Source organism: Rhinatrema bivittatum, chromosome 4, assembly GCF_901001135.1.
Source record: "Rhinatrema bivittatum chromosome 4, aRhiBiv1.1, whole genome shotgun sequence".
In the NCBI taxonomy this organism is placed as follows: domain Eukaryota; kingdom Metazoa; phylum Chordata; class Amphibia; order Gymnophiona; family Rhinatrematidae; genus Rhinatrema; species Rhinatrema bivittatum.
In genome coordinates, this window is record NC_042618.1 from 179,570,946 (window position 1) to 179,591,056 (window position 20,111).

General features: G+C 46.1%; 1 protein-coding gene across 2 annotated transcripts in view; it reads left to right on the top strand.

Moving 5' to 3' along the window:
• Positions 1-20,111, top strand: part of ABCA5 (ATP binding cassette subfamily A member 5) — a 510,372-nt gene that overhangs the window by 239,031 nt on the left and 251,230 nt on the right. For both annotated transcript variants that reach the window (XM_029599288.1, XM_029599289.1), the window contains 2 exons: positions 5,349-5,489; positions 6,848-6,955. In XM_029599288.1, coding sequence (XP_029455148.1) covers positions 5,349-5,489; positions 6,848-6,955 — 249 coding nt within the window. The remainder of the gene's footprint in view (positions 1-5,348; positions 5,490-6,847; positions 6,956-20,111) is intronic.

A 20,111-nucleotide genomic window follows, 5' to 3' on the forward strand; every position in this document is an offset into this window, starting at 1 on the left:
CTTAGGTCAATCTATGAATCATTTATTGCCATATCATGTACCTCAACTGCCTCAATTGGAGCTTGACGCATGGCACTGTTAAGAGCCATCAGTATACATGAAGATGTTTGTGAAAAGTTGGTGGATGTACCTTGTCTAGGAGAACACCTTTTTGGAGAAAATCTCACAGAAACTATCACACAGATAATATAATGTAGCAGTCCAGTCCCTCTCATTGGGTCTTGAGTAGCCATCTTCTTTGAGACACAACTTCTACTTGTATTAGAGGCCACATTACCAAAGATGCCCCTTCCAGTCTTTTCTGCCTCTTCCAGCTAAGCAACAGCAGCATCTTCCAGCTCATGTTTATCAGTGTGAACACCGTTAACCTAAGGTAACACAACAGGTTCAACCGAAACCTGGACTTAATTTTTAATTTCTTCAAATGTTCAACAGCCGCCCTTTCCAGTAGGGGGGAGAATCCAGTCCTTCCTGGAAGAGTGATGCCAAGGGCCACAGGATCCTCAAGATTGTGGAATCTGGATACCATTCACATTTCTCCCACATCTCTCTAACATTGTTCGACCGTCAGTTCAGAACCATCTCATTAGATGCAGCTTCGTCTGGAAATGGAATTGCTTCTTCAGCAGACCTTGTGTTCCAGCCTGGTCAGGGATTCTACTCTTGGTGTTTTTTCATCTCCAAAATATCTGGAGGATTGAGACCCATTCTGGATTGAGAAGTCTTAACAAACCACTGCTCTAAGATAAATTCAAAATGAATTCCCTCAGCATGATTCTTCCCTACATACAAAAGGGGGAATGGATGTGTGTGCTCTTGTTCTGAAGGATGCATATACACACATACCCATTCATCCCACTCACTGGCATTACCTTTGCTTCCCATTATAAATACAAAGTGCTCCCCTTTGGCCTGTCTGAAACTCTGAGAGTATTCACCAAATGCCTGGTTGTGGTAGCAGCACACTTGGGGCATCAGGGAGTCCAAGTCTTCTCATACCTAGATGATTGGTTAGCAAGAGGACATGCTAGTCTCCCTGAAAAAGTCAATTCAGCTTCTGCAAAAGTTGGAGTTTCTCGTAAATTTTGAGAAGTCAAATTTGATGCCAACCCAGAAAATAAACTTTTTCGGGATATGGATAGATTCACTACATGAAAGAGCTTTTCTTCCATCAGAAAGGGTGAACACTTTGAGATTACTCGTTCACAAGCTACTGACCTCACAGTACTGAACAGTCAAAACAATCCTAGTTGTTTTAAATCATATGGCAGTGTCCATTCATATAGTTCCACTCACTTGCCTCCATATCCATTGCCTACAGTGGAATCTACTTCTGTCAGTGGCACCCACTTACCACTTGATAACCATGGTACAAATTTCCAAGGACATGAAACAGGAATTATGCTAGTGGTTGGTCCCCTGTGTTCTCCAGGAAGGAGCTCCACTCTGTATTCTCCCCCTTCAAGTAATCTTGCTGCCGGATGCTTCCACAAAAGGATGGGGCTCCCACATGGGAACGTTTTGAACCCAAGGGACTTGGTCTCTCATAGAAAAACATTTTCAGATCAGTCTGTTGGAACTGAGGGCAATCAGTTATGCTTTGTTGACTTTCATGCATCTTCTCCAAGGGAAGAACATTTTAATTCAAACTGACAACCAAGTGGCCATGTTCTACATCAATCAGCAAGGAGGTACAAGGTAATGGACAGTCAGCCAGGAAGTGCTATGAATATGTGACTACATGTGCAAGAATCAAGCTGTCCTTCAAGCCACCTATCTTCCAGGGATCTCCAACACATTAGCGGATCATTTCAGCAGATTATTCCAAATGCACGAGTGGTCTCTATGACAATCAACAGCCAACATATTAGACTTATGGGGTCTACCAACAGTCAACCTATTTGTTTCAGGTCTACAAAAAGACTCGGGTTATCTCAGGACACTTTCCTGCTCAGTTGGAATGCAGGTCTCACATATGCTTTTCCACCGATACTACTGATAGCCAGAACAGTGCAGAAAGTGCTAAGGCATCGAACTCAACTGATCCTTATTGTTTGAGAATGGCCCAGACAGATTAGATCTGCATATCTCATACAACTTTCCAGCAGACCTCTAATCCACCAAGGAACAGACCCAGCCTTGTTAACTCAAGAAGAAGGATCACTGTTCCACCCAAATCTCTCATCCCTCAATCTGACAGTTTAGATGTTGACCGCTCAGTAATTACTGATCTCTCTTTGCACAGTGAGCTTAGGGGCATAATAGTTTCTGCCAGAAAGCCATCAACTAGGAGAGCCTATGGCTTTAAATAGAAAATATTCTCCTTATGGTATCAACATAACACCCTGGACCTATTTTCTTGCGAGCCTAAACATTTGCTAACCTATTTCCTCTCTCTTTCCAAATCACTCTCTCATGCTTTGTGAGAGTGTATCTCAGTGCCATAGTGGCTTGCCAAGTGACACTTGATAGTAAACCCATCTCAACTCACCCACTGGTATTGAGATTTATGAAAGGCTTATGGCATGTTAAACCTCTAGAATAGAAACTTCCAGTACTATGAGACCGGAATGTTGTCTTGTCTCAAATGATGAAGCCTCTGTTTGAACTATTGAAATTGGCTTCTCTTGCACTCTTGACATGGAAAGTAACATCAGCCAGAAGGGCCAACAAACTCCAAGCACTGGTTCTGTATCCATCATACTGTATATGCAATATTTTCACAATGGTGTGGTGCTCTGCACTCACCTGAAGTTTCTTCCAAAAGTCATATCTGCTTTCCATATCAACCAATCATATTATCTATCTTCTTTCTGAGACCACTTCTTCAATAAGGAGAAAAAGGTCTTCATAGATTAGACTGTAAAAGCCAACTACAAGAAAAGAACTCAGTCGCATTGTCATAGTTCTTCTTACCTTATGATCCTAATAGACTTGGCATAGTAGTCATCAAACATACATTGTCCAGCTGGATAGTGGACTATATATTCAGCTCTGCTTAATAGTCTCAGGCCTACAAATTATAGACTTTGTCAAAAAACCAGAGGGCACTCCATGAAGTTAGCAAGTAGCTCATTTAAAACAAATCGAAGAAAATTCTTTTTCACTCAGCGCATGGTTAAGCTCTGGAATTCATTGCCAGAGGATATGGTTACAGCAGTTAGTGTAACTGGGTTTAAAAAAGGTTTGGATAAGTTCCTAGAGGAAAAATCCATAAATTGCTATTTTGATAATTAATAAGCAATAGTAAGTAGCTTGTGGTTTATCTAATGTTTGGGTACTTACCAGGTACTTGTGACTTGGATTGGCCACTGTTGGAAAGAGGATACTGGGTTTGATGGACCCTTGGTCTGACTCAGTATAACATATCTTAAGTTCTTATGTTCTTAAAGCTCATCAAGTCATAGCTATGGCCTCTTCTGTTGCTCATCTGCGAGAGGTACCTCTTGAAGATATCTGCAAAACTGCAACTTGATCAGGTCACATCCCATTATTGTCTGGACAATCTCTTAAAGACTGAAAATAACCCTGCTCTTCCAAGGCCTCTTGTTATTACCTTGGATTCACTTTGGTCAGCCCTTATGGTTTTGGAGAAATCCATATCTTCCTTAGTTGACGTTACCTCTACTTTTGCTGGTTGATTTCAAGCCCTTGAATGTGAAACGGTTTCCCACTCGCAAAACAAATCTCTGCTTTGGAACTGTAGGTTTCTTCTCTTCAGCAAACTCAAGATTTGTTGGTTAAATCGGATTTTTCTCATTCACGAAAATGGGAGAATATAGAAAATTCTATTCGTTACTTAAATTTACCAATTTTAAATTTTCCTCAGTCAAATGTAATTTCCTCAGTCAAATGTAATTTCTCCAATGGATATGCTTAAGAAATATATAACAGGTCTTGAAAATTCCTACAGAAATTATGCCTACTTTTGCTAAAGTTTACATGATGAAGTCTCTAAATTCAAATTCACCTGATCATATTTCTGAACCAGATTTGGATTTAACTCAGTTCTTGAAATCCTCTACTAATATTAGGATTTCTCAACGTGGGACTCTTTTTTTGACTTGTGTTTTTTCTCATGATATTGATTTGATCTTAAGATCTTTTTTTCATTATAGACAATCTCTTTGTTTTTGGACAACAGGTGTGGATTTTTCCAGGTATTACTCGTTCTACTCAGGAATGTAGGAAAAAGTTTCTTCTAATGCATGTTGAGGTTTTGGCTTTGGGTGCTAAATTTATTCTTCAATTTCCTTGTCAACGTGTCATCACTCATCATGGTGTTAAGCATGTATATTTTGATCCTGCTCATTTACGTTCATATTTAGATGCCCGTCCCATGGCTAACTTTCTTTGAATTTTGACTATCGGCATTTGTAATTAATGGTGTCATGTGCTTTCTCTCATTGCATCAATATTTTCTTTTCCTTTTTGTTTTTCTCGCTCCTTTCTTTTCTCCATCTAGGTATCTTTTTATTTCTTTAATATTACATGACAGGTGTATTGTATTTCTTATTTGTTTTTTTTTCTTTTTTTACCATATTGCTCATTGTCTCAGTATGTTACTACAAGTGTGTATGCTTGTCAATAATTTTTTGAAATTTCAATAAACATCAAGTTAAAAAAAAAGACAAATTTGGACAAGCAGTGTTGCGTAGTCTGTTTACCCAGAAGTCTACTATCCTCAGTGGAGTCTGGGTTGCTTACTCAGCAAACACTCTGCTGCAGCCCTCTGCTTGGGGCTCCCCACATGTCACGGCTAATTCAACCCTGCTTATTAATTGAAAAAGCAAGTTTGCTTACTGTAAATGGTGTTTTCTGTAGATAGGAAGAAGTAGCCATGCTGAACACCCACTCATCTCCCTGAAGAGTTGACTATCTATGTAGATTAGCTCTGAACTCAGAGGAGGTGCACGAGGCAATGCCAGAGTGAGAATTCCCACACTTGATCTGTAGCAATAAAAGCCCTATTAGGAGAGACAAATCCTTTTGCTGGATGATGTCATCCCACATGTCACAGCTAATTCATCCTGCTATCTACGGAAAACACAATTAACGGTAAGCAAATTCGCTATACGTATTTGACTTTTCATAAGATACGCAGGACCTTAGAGCCATGTTATTTTAATGTACAATGTGATTTATTTTTATTCACCAAAGTCACTGAATATCTTTCTGCTAGGAATTTTTATAAGTCCCTAATCTGAGTGAATCAAGCCTAAAATTATATTCTCCTAGGGAAGGCTTGTTACATCCTACTTTAGCACTGTACACCTGATGGGGAGACTTGCAGGTTATGTGGGCTGAGCTGCTATATTAGTATTGATGGCATCCTCTTTGTCTTCCAGCTGAATTACACTTTTTCAGCGATATTCAACACAACTATGTTACATGCATTGCCGGTGCTGGTGAACATCATTAGCAACCTATTCCTCCAGAGCCTGAATGTGACTGAGATCATTGAGATCTGGAGCAACCCATTCTTTCAAGTAAGATGAATGCCAAAGGTGAGCTAGTAGCAGTCAAAGATAGCTTGTAAACATCTGCCATAAATTACACAGAGTTTATAGAACAGGCCCTTCTCAATGAAGACATTCTTTATTGTGGAAAAATAGTTTTGGGCTTTAATTCCACTGCAAGCCCTTTTTCCAGATCTTTTTGTAAAGGAAAATGTTAGAATAGGTTTGCAGAATAACGATAATTAAATATTATTTAATTTCCTGAATATTCTTTGTAATCACATCTCTAACTATTTTGTATTTCTTATTCATACAAGCCATTTGTGTCCCATTGTAGCTCACTCTTAAGAGATTGCATGCCCTCTCTTTTTGTTTTCTGTTCATAGGAAAGTGTTTTTTTTAATTGAAAATATTATTTTGGGATTTTTTTTTTTCCCCTGCTGTTTTGGACATCCAGCTCAATTGTAATAAAGCTTCATTGGGCTACGCCTTCATTTGCAGCTTCCTGGGAGGTTTCACTATTTTATTTTCTCCTTCCTTTGAGCCTAGCCTGCAGAGCAACAGTACTTGACCAGGGACTATGAACTAGGTGTGTGCTGTCATTTGCTTTGTTTTGTTTAGTTTAGTTTGCATTAAATCATGTTAATGCACATGATAAAATATAGTGTGCACTAAAAACATGAAACAAAAAAAAAAGAAAAATATTTTGGTTGTGCACCCATGTCACAAACCATGAAACCTATGAAGTCCCAGTAAATGTGCGCCATGAGTTGGTTCACTAGGCATCACTGTTGTATGATTCAGACTTCCTCTTCCCCAAAGGCTGTGTACACTGACTCAACAGCATCATCATTCCCAACTGACCCAAAGAACAGAAGCTAGACTTGGTATTCAGCACTGCCACTGTGCCACAAGGCTGATCCTATGGATATTGTGAGGTCTATATTCAGACACAGTCTGGATAGAAAAGTTACCTGGATAAACTTATCCAGCTAACTTTGGAGGCATATTCAGAAGTGCAGCAGCACAACTGAATATAGCCAGCTATCTTAAGTAGTTAGCTAGCTAACTTTAGGATAGCTCTTTGACTGGACCAGACTTAGCTGGCCAAGTTAACCAGCTAACTCTGAATATCAGAGTTAGCCGGTTAACTTAGCTGGCTAACTCATCTCCTCCCAGTTACGTCTCTGACTTATCCGGCTAAATTCTAGCCGCCTAACTTATTAATTGGCTAGAATTTAGCCAGATAAAGGCTGAATATAGCTGGGTAAGCCATTTAGATGGATAACTTTTCAGTTACCCATCTAAATGGCTTTTGAATATCGACCTCTGTTTTTAATTTATGGTAAAACATGCGTAATTGAGTAGAATTTTGGTTTTGTTTTCAGGAAAGTACTGACTTTGAGATAGGACTGTATTTCCAAGCAGCGTTTCTGGGAATACTTGTAGCTATAATGCCGCCATACTTTGCCATGGAAAATGCAGACAATCATAAGGTAATGAGCTTTTCCCTAGTTATATTTCTGCTGGTGTTCTTTTTTAATATTAAATTATTTTATTGATACTTTGTTTATTTTCATTGTTTGTTGTAGAATCTAAGGGATCATAAATGTCCACCATATAGCTTGCTTATTTATTTATTTATTTAAAAAGTAATTGTTTCTTGTGCCCTTCAAGGTTCAGGGCGCATTACATAAAAACATACACAAATAAAATAAGAACAATTACACAAAACATGCCGTAGAGAAAGGGGGAACGAGTTCCACGCGATAGGGCCAGCAACAGAGAAAGCTCTTTTACTCATGATGGATAACCTAATATGTTTTGTAGCTGGAATATTGAGGAGGAATTGGTTCACAGACTAGTCCTATGGGAATTCTGTACTACCTCGTAGCTGTGCAGAATCTGCTCAAAATTTGGCAGCCCCCACATCCCGTGAGCGGGACAGCCTCTGCTCATGGCATGCCTGGGACTGCTTCATTTTCACCGCGAGCAGGATGGCCTCCGCTTGCGGCGAAGATGGAACAGGCCCCTGCGTGCCACGAATGGAGACCGTCCTGCTCGCTGTGAAGAAGAAGCAGGCCCCAGTGAGACTGAGTCTGTTTATGCATAAGACTGCGAGCTTGGGGGGTGAGAGAGAGCATGTGTGAGGGGGCGTGAGTGTGGATGCCAGAGAGAGGGAGCCTATGTGAGGAAATTGTGAAGAGGTGTGTATGTATGTGAGAGATTGGAGCTGGTGTGTGTGAAAAAGGGATTGTGTATATGTGAGGGTGCTTGTTTGTGAGAGCAGGAGCCTCTGTGAGGCTGCTTGTTCGTTTGTGAGAGCGGGAGCCTGTGTGAGGGTATGTGTTTATGTAAGAAAGAGAGCCTGTGTGAAAGGATGTGTTTGTGTGAGAGAGAGGGACAGAGGAAGCCTCTGTTAAGGGGCAGTACTGAGAGAGGGGTCAAACTCTGCGTGTGGAGATAGAGTGGAAGGGATTGAGCCTAGAGGGGGAGGGGAGAGATAGTGGCAGGTGGAGGATGTGGGGCCTGAGAGGGCAAAGTGAAAGGAGACTGGTGAGTGGAGTAGGGAGAGAGGGTGGAAGAGACACACTTACAGTGAACTTCTAGGGAAATTCTGCTCAAAATATTTAAAACTCTGCATCTTTAAATAATGACTCTTTTCTCTATTATATTTTAAATTAATTACTTAAAGACTGTCATGTATATTTTGTTATTTTGACCAATATAACGAATGCAAAATTTTGCAGAATTTTTAAGTTTCAGTGTGCAGAATTTTAAATTTTTGCATGCAGAATTCTCCCAGGAGTAGCAGACACGAGGCTTCTAATGGGAACATAAAAATGTAATATTGAACTAATCCAGGGAGAGGAAACATTATTAGGGAAACTATGGACAGTGACAGCAATCATGTAGTTTATATGCCATTGGATAGGAAACTAGTGTTGTGACAGGTGAGGCTTGCAACAGAGTTTTGAACTAATTACAATGACCTTATGGTCAAATTTTAAATCCCCGCACGCACAAAAACTGGGGGTTACGTGCGTGGCCGTGCCTTTTGCACGCATCTTCAAAGGGGCCCAGCCACACGTATACCCCCTGTTATGCGCTGAAGAACTGGGCCCAGTTAAAGGGGTGGTCCGGGGGGGCAGGGAGAGGTGGGGCTGGAGGCAGCCGGTACAGCAGCCATTTGCCGCTATACCGGGGAAGGGACGGAAGGCGCGCACAAGTTGCTATTGCTCTTTTTTATAACATTTTATTGCTCGATTTTATAACATGCGTGCGCAGGCACACGCATGTTATAAAATCGTCACATCCATTTGTGTGTGCCAGGAAGCACGCGCATATACTAAAATCTACCCCCAAGTGTGTATTGAGGGATGCCAATGTAAAGAGAGTTACAATAACCTAAACCTGTGAGAATAACTGCTTGCAGTATAGTCTGAAAATGTATGTTCTAGAAGGGGTTTTATATGGCGAAGTAATCTTGAGTTTAGCATATGAAGCTTGGTTAGCAGATTTAATCCGAGGTGTCATGGTTAGTGAGGGATCTAAAATGACACCTAAGCTACATAGAGAATTAAAAACCGAAATTGTTTGAGGTTCAAATTTAAAGGTAGTAGAAATTTGATATGGTGATACTTTTGATACAGTTCTGGATTAGTAAATCGAGTTTCATGTTTTATTCTATTTGTGCTGGGAAACTGCTGCAGAATGAAGTGAAAATTAATTTCTTGTTGTGCTCACACTTAGTACAGGAGTTGAAACCAAAACTGCATTTACATACATTTAGGGGTGCATATTCAATAGCATTTATCCATTCCAGATAATTTCTTGTACATGGAAGACACATTTATTTTCAATTTATTTATTTCATTGGATTTATTGTTTATAAGTTATCCAGATGGACCTGAGATTTGACATTATTGCCTCACAGATCAGCTATCTATCTGGGTAACATTTCACCCAGATAAAAAGAAATATGTTCAGTGGCAGATTTACCAAGGTAAGTCCTGTTGAATATTTTGTGTAAGGTTTCGCTAGGAACTTTTCTTGGATAACTTGTCCCTGCTCACACTACTAAAATTTAACTTCCTGAACATACCCAGATCAGTCCAGACCAGTGGGTTGTGCATCCCTACCAGCAGATGGAGTCATAAAGCAAACCTTTGGGCACTACTACATATCCGAGAGTGCCACCTGATATCCCTCAGTATTTCTCTGACTCCAGCAGATTGTAGTGGTGCACTCCTGCAGTCTGTTAGTTAACTTAATAAAAAAAAAAGAAAAAGATTTTTAGGTATTTTTTATTTATTTTTATTTTAAATCTTTTCTATACCGTCGTTTGGAGGATACCGTCACAACGGTTGACATCAAGGCACATAAAATTTATGATACTGTGATTTGCACATTTACAAGGGTGCCATAAGGTTCAGTAACATAGTGATCAATAATGTTAAATGCAATTAATCATGTCCATGTTTGTGGATAGGGTAGCTCCCTGAGGTGGAAGCCGGGGGTTTGGACACCCCTGTCTTGTGTTTCGTCCACAACGGCCTGGTGTGTTTGATAACCAAGGGCTCCTGGTTTCCTCGTCTCCCTGTATCTGGAACGCTGACTCCATAAAGTTTAAAAATATATTTTAAAAACAAATAAAGCTTTTCTTGTCGACAGGGGAGTCTGTGCCGGGAATGGGCCTAGTCCGCTTGGCAGTAGGCCAGTGGGAGCTTGTGCAGCGTCTTCCCCCGCAGGATTCGTCGGCGCCCTGGGCTCCAGGCTGATTGATGGGGTGGGGTGAGGAGGTCCTTGTGTAGGCCGGCAGTCGTGGTGCGAGGCACGTGCCGCATCGGCACCCCCCTCCGGCAAGTGATTCTGCCTTGTGAGAGCTACAGTTTAAGGCCGGACCTGACTGACTCAATTTGCCGTGGACCGTGTGGCTGCGCGGAATGGCAGTGGGGCCCTGCTGCAAAATGGTGGCCTGCTATGCATGCGGGCAGGCGCTGGACGCCACTTCCCTTTGTGCGGACTGCAGCTCCGGGCAAGAAGGATCATCTACAGGCGGTCAACCTGAGAAACAAGGGCTCCGGTCAGCGGGGCCAGTGCCCCCTTCCATATGGGGGGGGGTGTTCTGCGGCACGGGTTGCGGGAGGAGGATTCCCCCCCCCCCCCGTTTTAGCCCTGGTGGATCAGGATTGCTCATTTGGGGATGGCTTAGCGATACCCGATGTTCCGTTTGCACCAGCCTCAAGCAGAGGGCATGTCTCTGTTGGGTTCAGGAGGCCGTTCCCAGTGCCGGCTCCAGCAGTAGTGGACCTTTGCAGGCCACGTGTCTGGAAGCGGTCATCGTGTATGTGGCAGATGTCTTGTATGATTTGGTGTGTACCTCCATGCGTAGCATGGTGTCCGTGCGGTGGCAGCGCGTCAACTCCTCTGGTTGCGGAATTGGTCAGTGGATTTGTCTTCCAAGTCCCAGCTTTGTAACCTTCCCTTTAAAGACAAGCTCCTTTTCGGGGAGGATCTGGACCAATTGGTGAAGCTGCTGGGGGGAGTCCAAAGGCAACAGGTTACCGGAGGATAGAAGGTCTTCGAGGAAAGTTTTTCCCCCTCAGGCTTGTTTTCGGGACTCATGCAGATTCCGGGCGTGCAGATATTCTGCTCCTTCTGTGCCCAAGCAGACCCCAGGACGCCAGCAGTCCTTTCTCGGTGACTGCCATCCAGGCAGAGAGACCATGAGCCTTGGAGCAGGGAGTGGAAAGCCCTCCCAATGAGGCCATGGGCACCCATTCCACTGTCAAAGCTGTTGGAGGCAGATTGTCGAGCTTTTACTCAGAGTGGGCAAAGATTACCTCGGACCGCTGGGTCTTGGAAGTGGTCAGGGCCGGTTATGCTCTCAAGTTTTCGCAACCGGCTCGGGAGGCCTTTGTGGAGTCCCGCATGGCTTCTCGGGGCAAGCGCAAGGCAGTGCAAAGGACCCTACAATGGCTTCTCAATCTCAGGGCCATTGTTCCAGTTCCCCTGGCAGAACAGGGCCAGGGACGGTACTCGGTGTACTTTGTGGTTCCCAAGAAGGAGGGCACCTTTCGCCCTATTCTAGATTTGCAGAGGGTGAACTGGTGTCTTCAGATTCCCTGTTTTCACATGGAAACCTTGAGGACAATAGTGGCCCAGGTATGCAAAGGGGAGTTCCTCGCATCCCTAGACCTCACCGAGGTGTATCTGTACATCCCGATCCGGCAGGATCACCAGCGGTATCTGCAATTCAAGGAGCTCTTCCTTTTGGCCTGGTGACGACTCCATGCACCATCACCAAGGTCATGGGTAGTCATGGAGGCATTCCTTCGCAAGGACGGGGTCCTAGTTCACCCTTACCTGGACATCTGGTTGATTCGAGTGAAGTCAAAGGAGGACTGCGAGAAATTGGTCCAGAGGGTGATGTTCACCTTTCAGTCACTCGGCTGTACAGAAGAGTCACTTGGAGCCCACTCAGTTCCTGGTTTACTTGGGAGCGCTTTTCGATACCTCTCAGGGCAAGTTCTTCCTGGCATCGGACCGTATGACAAAGTTGCAAGCTCAAGTCAGGACCCTCCTTCAGAGAGAGGCTCCTACAGTCTGGCATCACTTACAAGTCCTGGGGTCCATGGCCTCCACTTTGGATTTGGTTCCATGGGCGTTTGCTCACTTGCGGCCATTGCAGCGTGCGCTGTTGTCAAGGTGGAGCTCAGTTTCGGAACAATTCCAGTTACCACTGCTTCTGCGTCCAGAGTCAGTCTGTCGTGGTGGCTTTTGGGCAGCTACCTGGAGCAGGGGGTGGATTTAGACCCGCCGAACTGGGTGGTAATATCCACAGACACCAGTCTCTCAGGCTGGGGAGCAGTTTGTTTAAACAAATCCGCTCAAGGTCTCTGGTCGCCAACGGAGAGATCCTGGTCCATCAACCGCCTCGAGAAGAAGGCTGTCCGACTTGCCCTGTGAGCGTTACTGCCCCTAGTCAAAAACAGAATGGTTCGAGTGTCCTCAGACAACGAGACGACAGTGGCTTATATCAGCTGGCAGGGCAGGACAAGGAGTCTCGCGGTGGTGCAGGAAGCGAGGCTTTTATTCGCCTGGGTGGAGCGCCATCTCAAAGGTATCACCGCGTCGCATGTCGCAGGGGTGGAGAATGTACAAGTGGACTTCCTCAGCAGGCAACAGCTCGATCCGGGGGAGTGGAAGCTGGCTCCCGAAGCTTGGAACCTCATTTGCCCCAGGTGATGCGTACCTCAGTTGGATCTGATGACAACTCAGGCCAATATGAAGACAGAGCGCTTCTTTGTCAATGACGAGAGGTGGGCTCTGTAGGCTTAGACGCCTTAGTGTGTCCGTGGCTTATGGGAATACTTCTCTATGCCTTTTCCCCCTGGCCTCTCATTGGTTGTGCATAGAGCAGCAGTGTAGTGCTGGTAACTCCAGAGTGGTCGTGTCATCTATGGTTCACGGACCTGGTTCCAATCACTCTGGAAGGTCCCCTGCAGCTGGCTCATCTCCTGCACCTGGTCCATCAGGGGTCCACATTTTCGGATCGGGAGGATCACTTCTCTTTCGGGGCTTGGCTTTTGAGAGGCGGGGATTGCGATTGAGGGGGTATTCAGAACAGGTCATTTCCACTCTTTTTCAGGCGTGACGACAGGCTACTTCTATGGCCTATGTTAGAATCTGGAAGCTTTTTGAGGTGTAGTGCCTCCAGCACTCCTTGGATCCGTTAGCAACGGATGTTCCCCAGGTGTTGGATTTCCTTCAACAGGGATTGGCGAAGGGTTTGGCGTTCAATTCCCTTCGGGTCCAGTAGCAGCTATAGGTGCCTTACGGGGCAGGTTTCACGGTCGTTCACTGGCGGCTCACCTGAATATTTCCCAGTTCCTTAAGGGGGTAAAACATTTACGCCTTTCCGTCCACTCATTGTGTCCGGATTGGAGTTTAAACCTGGTGCTTCGTGTTCTTTGTGGAGCTCCTTTCGAGCCTTTTTGCAGGGCGCCAGTGAAAGATTTGACCTTGAAGAATGTTTTCCTGGTGGCCATTTGTTCTGCTCGACGGATTTCGGAGTTGCAGGCTTTGTCGTGCCGGGATCCTTTTCTTAGGATCTATGATGACAGAGTTTCGTTGCGCACGGTTCCTTCATTCGTCCCCAAGGAGGTGTCTGCCTTTCATGTCAATCAGGCGGTGAACCTGCCAGGGTTTCCGCAGTGGTCCCGGGATTCCCCTCAGGAGAGAGATCTTCATCTTTTGGACGTGCATCGTGCTCTCTTGCGCTATTTGGAGGTTACCAATTATTTCCACCGTTCAGATCATCTGTTTGTCTTATTCGGCGGACCTAAGAAAGGTGACAAGGTTTCTAAGGCTACAATTTCGTGTTGGATTAAGGAAGGCTATCTGCTCAGCCTACGTTGCTCGAGGGCATTAGGTGCCCTTGGGTCTGAGGGCTCATTCCACCAGAGCCCAAGCTACCTCTTGGGCTAAATGTCAGCTTCAGTCACCACAGGAAATCTGCAGGGCGGCAGTTTGGTCCTCCCTTCACACTTTCACCAAACATTATCATTTGGATGTTAGGGTGCAAGATGAATCGACCTTCGGTGAGAGTGTACTGTGCACGGGTCTTTCGGGTTCCCGCCCAGTGTAGAGTGGCTTGGGTACATCCCACTGGTCTGGACTGATCTGGGTATGTTCAGGAAAGAAAATTGGTTCTTACCTGTTAATTTTCGTTCCTATAATACCACAGATCAGTCCAGAGCCCCACCCCCTTTTTCAGATTCTGAAAGACTGCCTTAAGCTAGATTGATTTGCTGAAATAAATTTTACTATTGCAGATGCTCTTGAAGGAGCAGGTTCCGAGGTGGTCTACTTGTTTTGTGTTTGGTTATGAGCGAATGAGTTGGCTGTTGTGTTTGGGTTCCAACCCCCTTCGTCCATTAGTTCTGTTAGTTGTTGTAGGCTTCGGTACAGGTCAATACTGAGGGTCTCCAGGTGGCACTCTCGGATATGTAGCAGTGCCCAAAGGTTTGCTCTCTGACTCCATCTGCTGGTAGGCATGCACAGCCCACTGGTCTGGACTGATCTGTGGTATTATAGGAACGATATCCAGGTAAATGGCAATCCTGTCAAGAAAAAAAGATAGCACTGCGGGCCTCCAGGCCCAATTTCCACCCCACCACCACTAATAATAAATTTACCGATAGGTCAGGACCCTCCTCAAATGCTCTAGATGTAAAAAAAAGTCTTCTCCCCCTCCCTCCTATGCGGCTATATATTTATTTTTTTTTGACAGGATTGCCCCTTGCCATTTGAAGATTTCTGGGTATGTGGCAGATTATCTGGCCACTCAAGGCTGGATAACTTTAGATGTGCTCTGAAGCAGATCTAAAGTTATCTAGCTAACCTAGCTGGATATGCCTGTTCCTTGTACGTACCTGGATCAGTCCAGACTGTGGGTTGAGCCTCTTGTCCAACAGATGGAGACAGACTAAAACTGAAAGGGTATCCTATATCAGGACAGAGCGTACCCTGCAGCCCTTCAGTATTTGTCTGTCTCCAGCAGATGCGACAGCTCACCCTGCGTTCCCTGATCTTTGCTAGTTAGCCCTTTCCCTGTGGGGTACTTTTCTACTCTTTTTCTCAGGATCAAGCAAGTATCCATGATTACTTTTAGTTAAAAAAAAAAAGTGGAAATTTATTCCTCTTTGAATTGGCTCGGATTTTTCTTGTCAGGAGACAGCGCTGTCTCCTCGCTCTTGCGGGGCCTAGGGGGGCTTGCCCCTTGTGATTCACAGCCTAGGCCCATTTCCCGGTGATCCTAATGTGGGGTGACACTGGTGGTCCAGTCACTCTCCCCCTACCTGGGTGCCTTTACTCCGGGACGCTTCATTCCCCTGCAGTGCCTTCAGGGATGTGCCTTTCCCCTGTGTAAAAAAAAACCCAGAGAACAGTTTGTCTTTAAATTTCAGGGCACTTTATTTTTCTTGTTTAATCAGCAGCACAGCTCAGCTGATTTCTCCCTGTTCGCGATTCCTCTTCAGTGAGCATGCCGCGTTCTCACTACTGCCTCGCGTGTGGGGAGCCCTCATCGCGCCTCTCTCGCGAGGGGCTTTGTTCAGGGTGCCTGCCGGGTGGGGAAGGTCCCTCTCCGGCAGCAACTAAGACGTAAGCCCGGGGTCGATCCTCCCACCGCATGGCCAGGCCATTCCCGGGTCGGCAAACCACGGGACCAGCGGCCTTCTTGGGTGTCTCAGCAGCTCCCGATTCGGGGCTGCAGGAGAGAGAGGAGTCGATTTTGTTGGGTTCTCCCCCCAATTTGAGCCCCATGCGGCCTCAGACATGGTCCCCAACCCTCCCTCCCCTCCCCTCCTCTCCCCTCCAGCAAGTCCAGGCCACGTTTTTCCTCTGAGTTTGTGCTTTTAATGCACAAATCTTACTTGGCCAGCTTGCAGGAGGAGGAGGACCCTCCCTCAGGTCCTCTCCCTGCTAAGATTCCGCAGATGCCTCCTCCGCTCGCCCCCGTGGCACCAGATCCCCAGGGGTCCGTCAGAGTGCGGGTGGTACCGGGGGCCCCTCCCCCCAGGACCCACCGGCTCCTCCGGTAACTCCAGACCAGGATCCGGATGCGGATATGGCAGGGACGCCCCCCCTCTAGAAGGGGATGACCCTAGAGTGCTCTGTTTATTTCAAAAGGAAGAACTGGTGCCTCTCATTCCCTTTGTACTTCAGGAGTTAGGGATTGAGGGGCCCCCGGCGGATGTTCTGCTGCCACGCTGCCGGCACATATGGACCCGGTCCTGGTGGGACTTAGGGCTCCTTCCTGCTCCTTTCCCTTCCATCCTTTGCACAAGTTGCTGCTCCTCCGGGAATGGGAAGCTCCCGAGGTGGGGCTTCGCATAGGGAGAGCCATGGACAAGCTCTACCCTCTCCCTGAGGACTGCTTAGAAATGCTGAAAATTCCTACGATGGACTCTTCCGTCTTCGCTGTTACCAAGCACACTACTATTCCAGTGGTGGGAGCTATGGCATTGAAGGATGTGCAGGATCGCAAGCTTGAATTCCATCTCAAACGTATCTTCGAGGTCCTGGCCTTGGGAGTCCGGGCGACGATCTGCAGCAGTCTCATGCAGCAGGCAAGCCTTAGGTGGGTCCAACAATTGCTCGGCACCCAAGACCTCCTGTCTGCAGAGGCGGAGCAGGCTGAATGGTTGGAAGATGCTGTAGCATATGGGGCTGATGCTCTGTATGACCTCATCCGTGTCCAGGCAAAGGCGATGGTTTCGGCGGTCTTGGCCAGAAGGCTCCTCTGGCTGCGCAATTGGTCGGCGGATCCGTCTTCCAAGTCACGGTTGGGCACTCTGCCTTTTAAGGGTAAGCTGCTTTTCGGCAAGGATCTTGAACAGATAATTAATTCCTTGGGTGAGAACAAGGTTCATATGCTACCTGAGGACCGTCCGAAGCAGTCAAGGGCCCTTGTTCCTTCCCGTTCCCGCCAGCGTAGATATAATGCTCGGGCGCGAGGTGCCACCTCCAGAGGTTATTCCTCCAGATCACAATCTTGGTCTCAGTCCTTTTGAGGCCGCGCCCAATCTTGGTCACAGTTCTTTCAAGGCCATGCCCAAGCCAGCCTCCCAGTGAGATTCGGCTGGCCCATTCCTCGTCTCTCCCTGTTTTACGAGGAATGGGCCAGATAACTTAGCAGGTAAGAACCAATTTTCCTTTCAGGAGGGGTCATATTCAGTAGGCCAATTAATGGACAAGTTATCTGGTGAAAGTTAGTTGGATAATGTGTCCTATAAATTCAGTGGAATAAATGTCCCATGGAATATACCAACCTAAACTTAAAAACCTAACTGGCTACGTTTCAATATAGCCAGTAAGGTTTTAAGTTATCTGGCCATACCAGACCAGTGGGTACTCGAGATAATAAGAAACAGTTACGCTTTAGAATTTGCTCGAGATCTGCCGGATCTGCACGTAGTCTCTCCTTGCGGACATCTGAAGCGGGCTACCGTGAGTCAAACTTTTGTCAGGCTCCAGGGGCTGGGGGCCATTGTCCCAATTGCGGCGGAAGATCTTGGTGCCAGCCAGTATTCCATCTACTTCATAGTACCGAAAAAGGACGGTTCCTTCCGTCCAATATTGGACCTCAAGAGAGTCAACTGGGCCCTCAGGGTACCCCATTTTCGGATGGAGACCCTGAGGGCGGTCATACCGGCTGTTCACTGCGGCGAATATCTAGCCTCTCTCGACTTGACAGAGGCTTACCTACACATCCCGATTTGTCACGAGCACCAGAAGTACCTTCGCTTCCACATCCTGGACCAGCATTTTCAGTTCCGGGCACTACCCTTCGGCCTAGCCGCTGCGCACTTTCACCAAGGTAATGGGTGGTGGTGGCGGCGGCTGCCTTCCGATGAGAAGGAGTCCTGGTCCATCCTTACCCGGACGACTGGCTAGTGCGGGCCAAGTCGGAGATTCTCTGTCGGCAGGCTGTCGCCCGGGTCCTTGCTCTCCTCAAGTCTCAGGTGGATTGTCAATTTCCCCAAGAGCAACCTACAGCCTTCCCAGGTGTTGGAATTTCTGGGGGCACGTTTCGATACCCGGCTCGGCAGGGTGTTCCTGCCACACGCTTGCGCACTCAAGCTTATGGATCAAGTGCGCAATCTCCTCTTGCTACCGCTACCTACGACCTCCTCCAGATCCTGAGGACCATGGCTTCCACCATCGACCTGGTTCCCTGGGCTTTTGCGCATATACGACCATTACAGAAAGCTTTGCTATCCCGCTGGCAGCCGGTGTTGGAACAGTTTCAAACAATTCTCCCACTTTCGGAGTCTACCATCGCCGACATTCAGTGGTGGCTATCGCTGCTGCACCTTCTGAGGGGAATGCCCCTTCAGACTCCGCAGTGGATTGTAGTTATAACGGATGCCAGTCTTTCCAGCTGGGGAGCAGTCTGCCAGTCACAGGCCAGGCAGGGATACTGGTCCCCAGTCCAATCCCGCTGGCACATCAATTGCCTGGAGGCCCGGTGTTAGAGACCAGCTCCCCAGAGGGGAGGAGTTAGCAATCTGTTAGAGACCAGCTCCCCAGAGGGGAAGAGTCAGCAATCTGTTAAAGACCTGTTCCCCAAAGGGGAGGAGTTAGCAATCTGCTATGAATCTGGATGCTGGATACTCGCAATGAAGGAGGAGTTAACAATCTATAAGCGATCACCCTGCCAGGGGGCGAAGTAACACTCTGTTACGGATCTTGCTAAGGAGTAGCAATCTGTTAGTGTTCTGCTCTTCCAGAGGGAAGGAGTAGCAACTGTTATGCTTTGTTCCTGTAGAAAGATGAACCAGCAACCTGTATGATTCCCACGGAGAGATAGCTATCTGATATGGATCAGCTTCCACAGAGAGAGGAGTGATGATCTGATGTGGGTTGGCTCCCACAGAGTGGTAGATGATAATACCGCTCTTATTAATGTAGGAATAACACTTAGTAGAAATAGTGAATCCCTGGGCCGATGGCAGATGACAGCGCCCTCAAGTGGAGATCCTGAGAGGGACCACCGGCTAGGCTGGAGTATTGAGACAAACACAGATAGTTCTTTATTAGACTGGAAGTGGAAACACCAGAGGTGGCAGTAATGAGTTGATATGCCCGGCAGGGCTGAAGTCCCTCTGATACTGGAACAATGATCTCTGAGTTGTTGAGTTGTAAGGAGAGACTATAGGTAGTGAGTAGACAGGGTATGCTGGGCATAACCAGTGGTAGATGATACAATCACAATTGTAGATCTCAGTAGAGTCTTCTATATGCAACAGAGAGTCTTCAGTATTCAGGAACAGGAGCCGCAGGCGAGTACTGGTTCCTGTAAGCAGTCTGAAATAGAACTCACAATAACTGTGTATGGGATGGCTTCGGAGAAAGTTCTTTTTCACTCAAATTTGTTGCCAGAAGATGTGGTTAGTGCAGTTAGTATAGCTGTGTTTAAAAAAGGATTGGATAAGTTCTTGGAGGAGATGTCCATTACCTGCTATTAATTAAGTTGACTTAGATAATAACCACCACTATTACTAGTAACGGTAACATGGAATAGACTTAGTTTTTGGGTACTTGCCAGGTTCTTATGGCCTGGATTGGCCACTGTTAGAAACAGGATGCTGGGCTTGATGGACCCTTGGTCTGACCCAGTATGGCATGTTCTTATGTTTTTATGTTCTTAGAGGCTAGGAGAGATTTAGGAACGTAGGCCCTCATGGAGCGAGTACCGGTTCCTATCTGTTAATCTGTAATAGTAATCCATAAGATATTAAGAACATAAGAACATGCCATCAAGGGTCCATCAAGCCCAGCATCCTGTTTCCAACAGTGGCCAATCCAGGCTTCATGAGGGCCCATGTTCCTAGAATCCTTTACAGACTCTCTTCTACTCTAGAAGCCATTTCATATACAACTATTGTGAGTTCTTATTACAGACTGTTTATAGGAATCAGTGCTTGCCTACGGCTCCTGTTCCTGAATGTACTGAAGACTCTCTGTGGCACAGAGACCATTGCAAACATCTACTATTGTGAGTGTACCATCTTGTATCCAGTATACCCTGTCTACTTACTACTTCTAGTCTCTCTCTACAGCTCAGCAACCCAGAGTTTA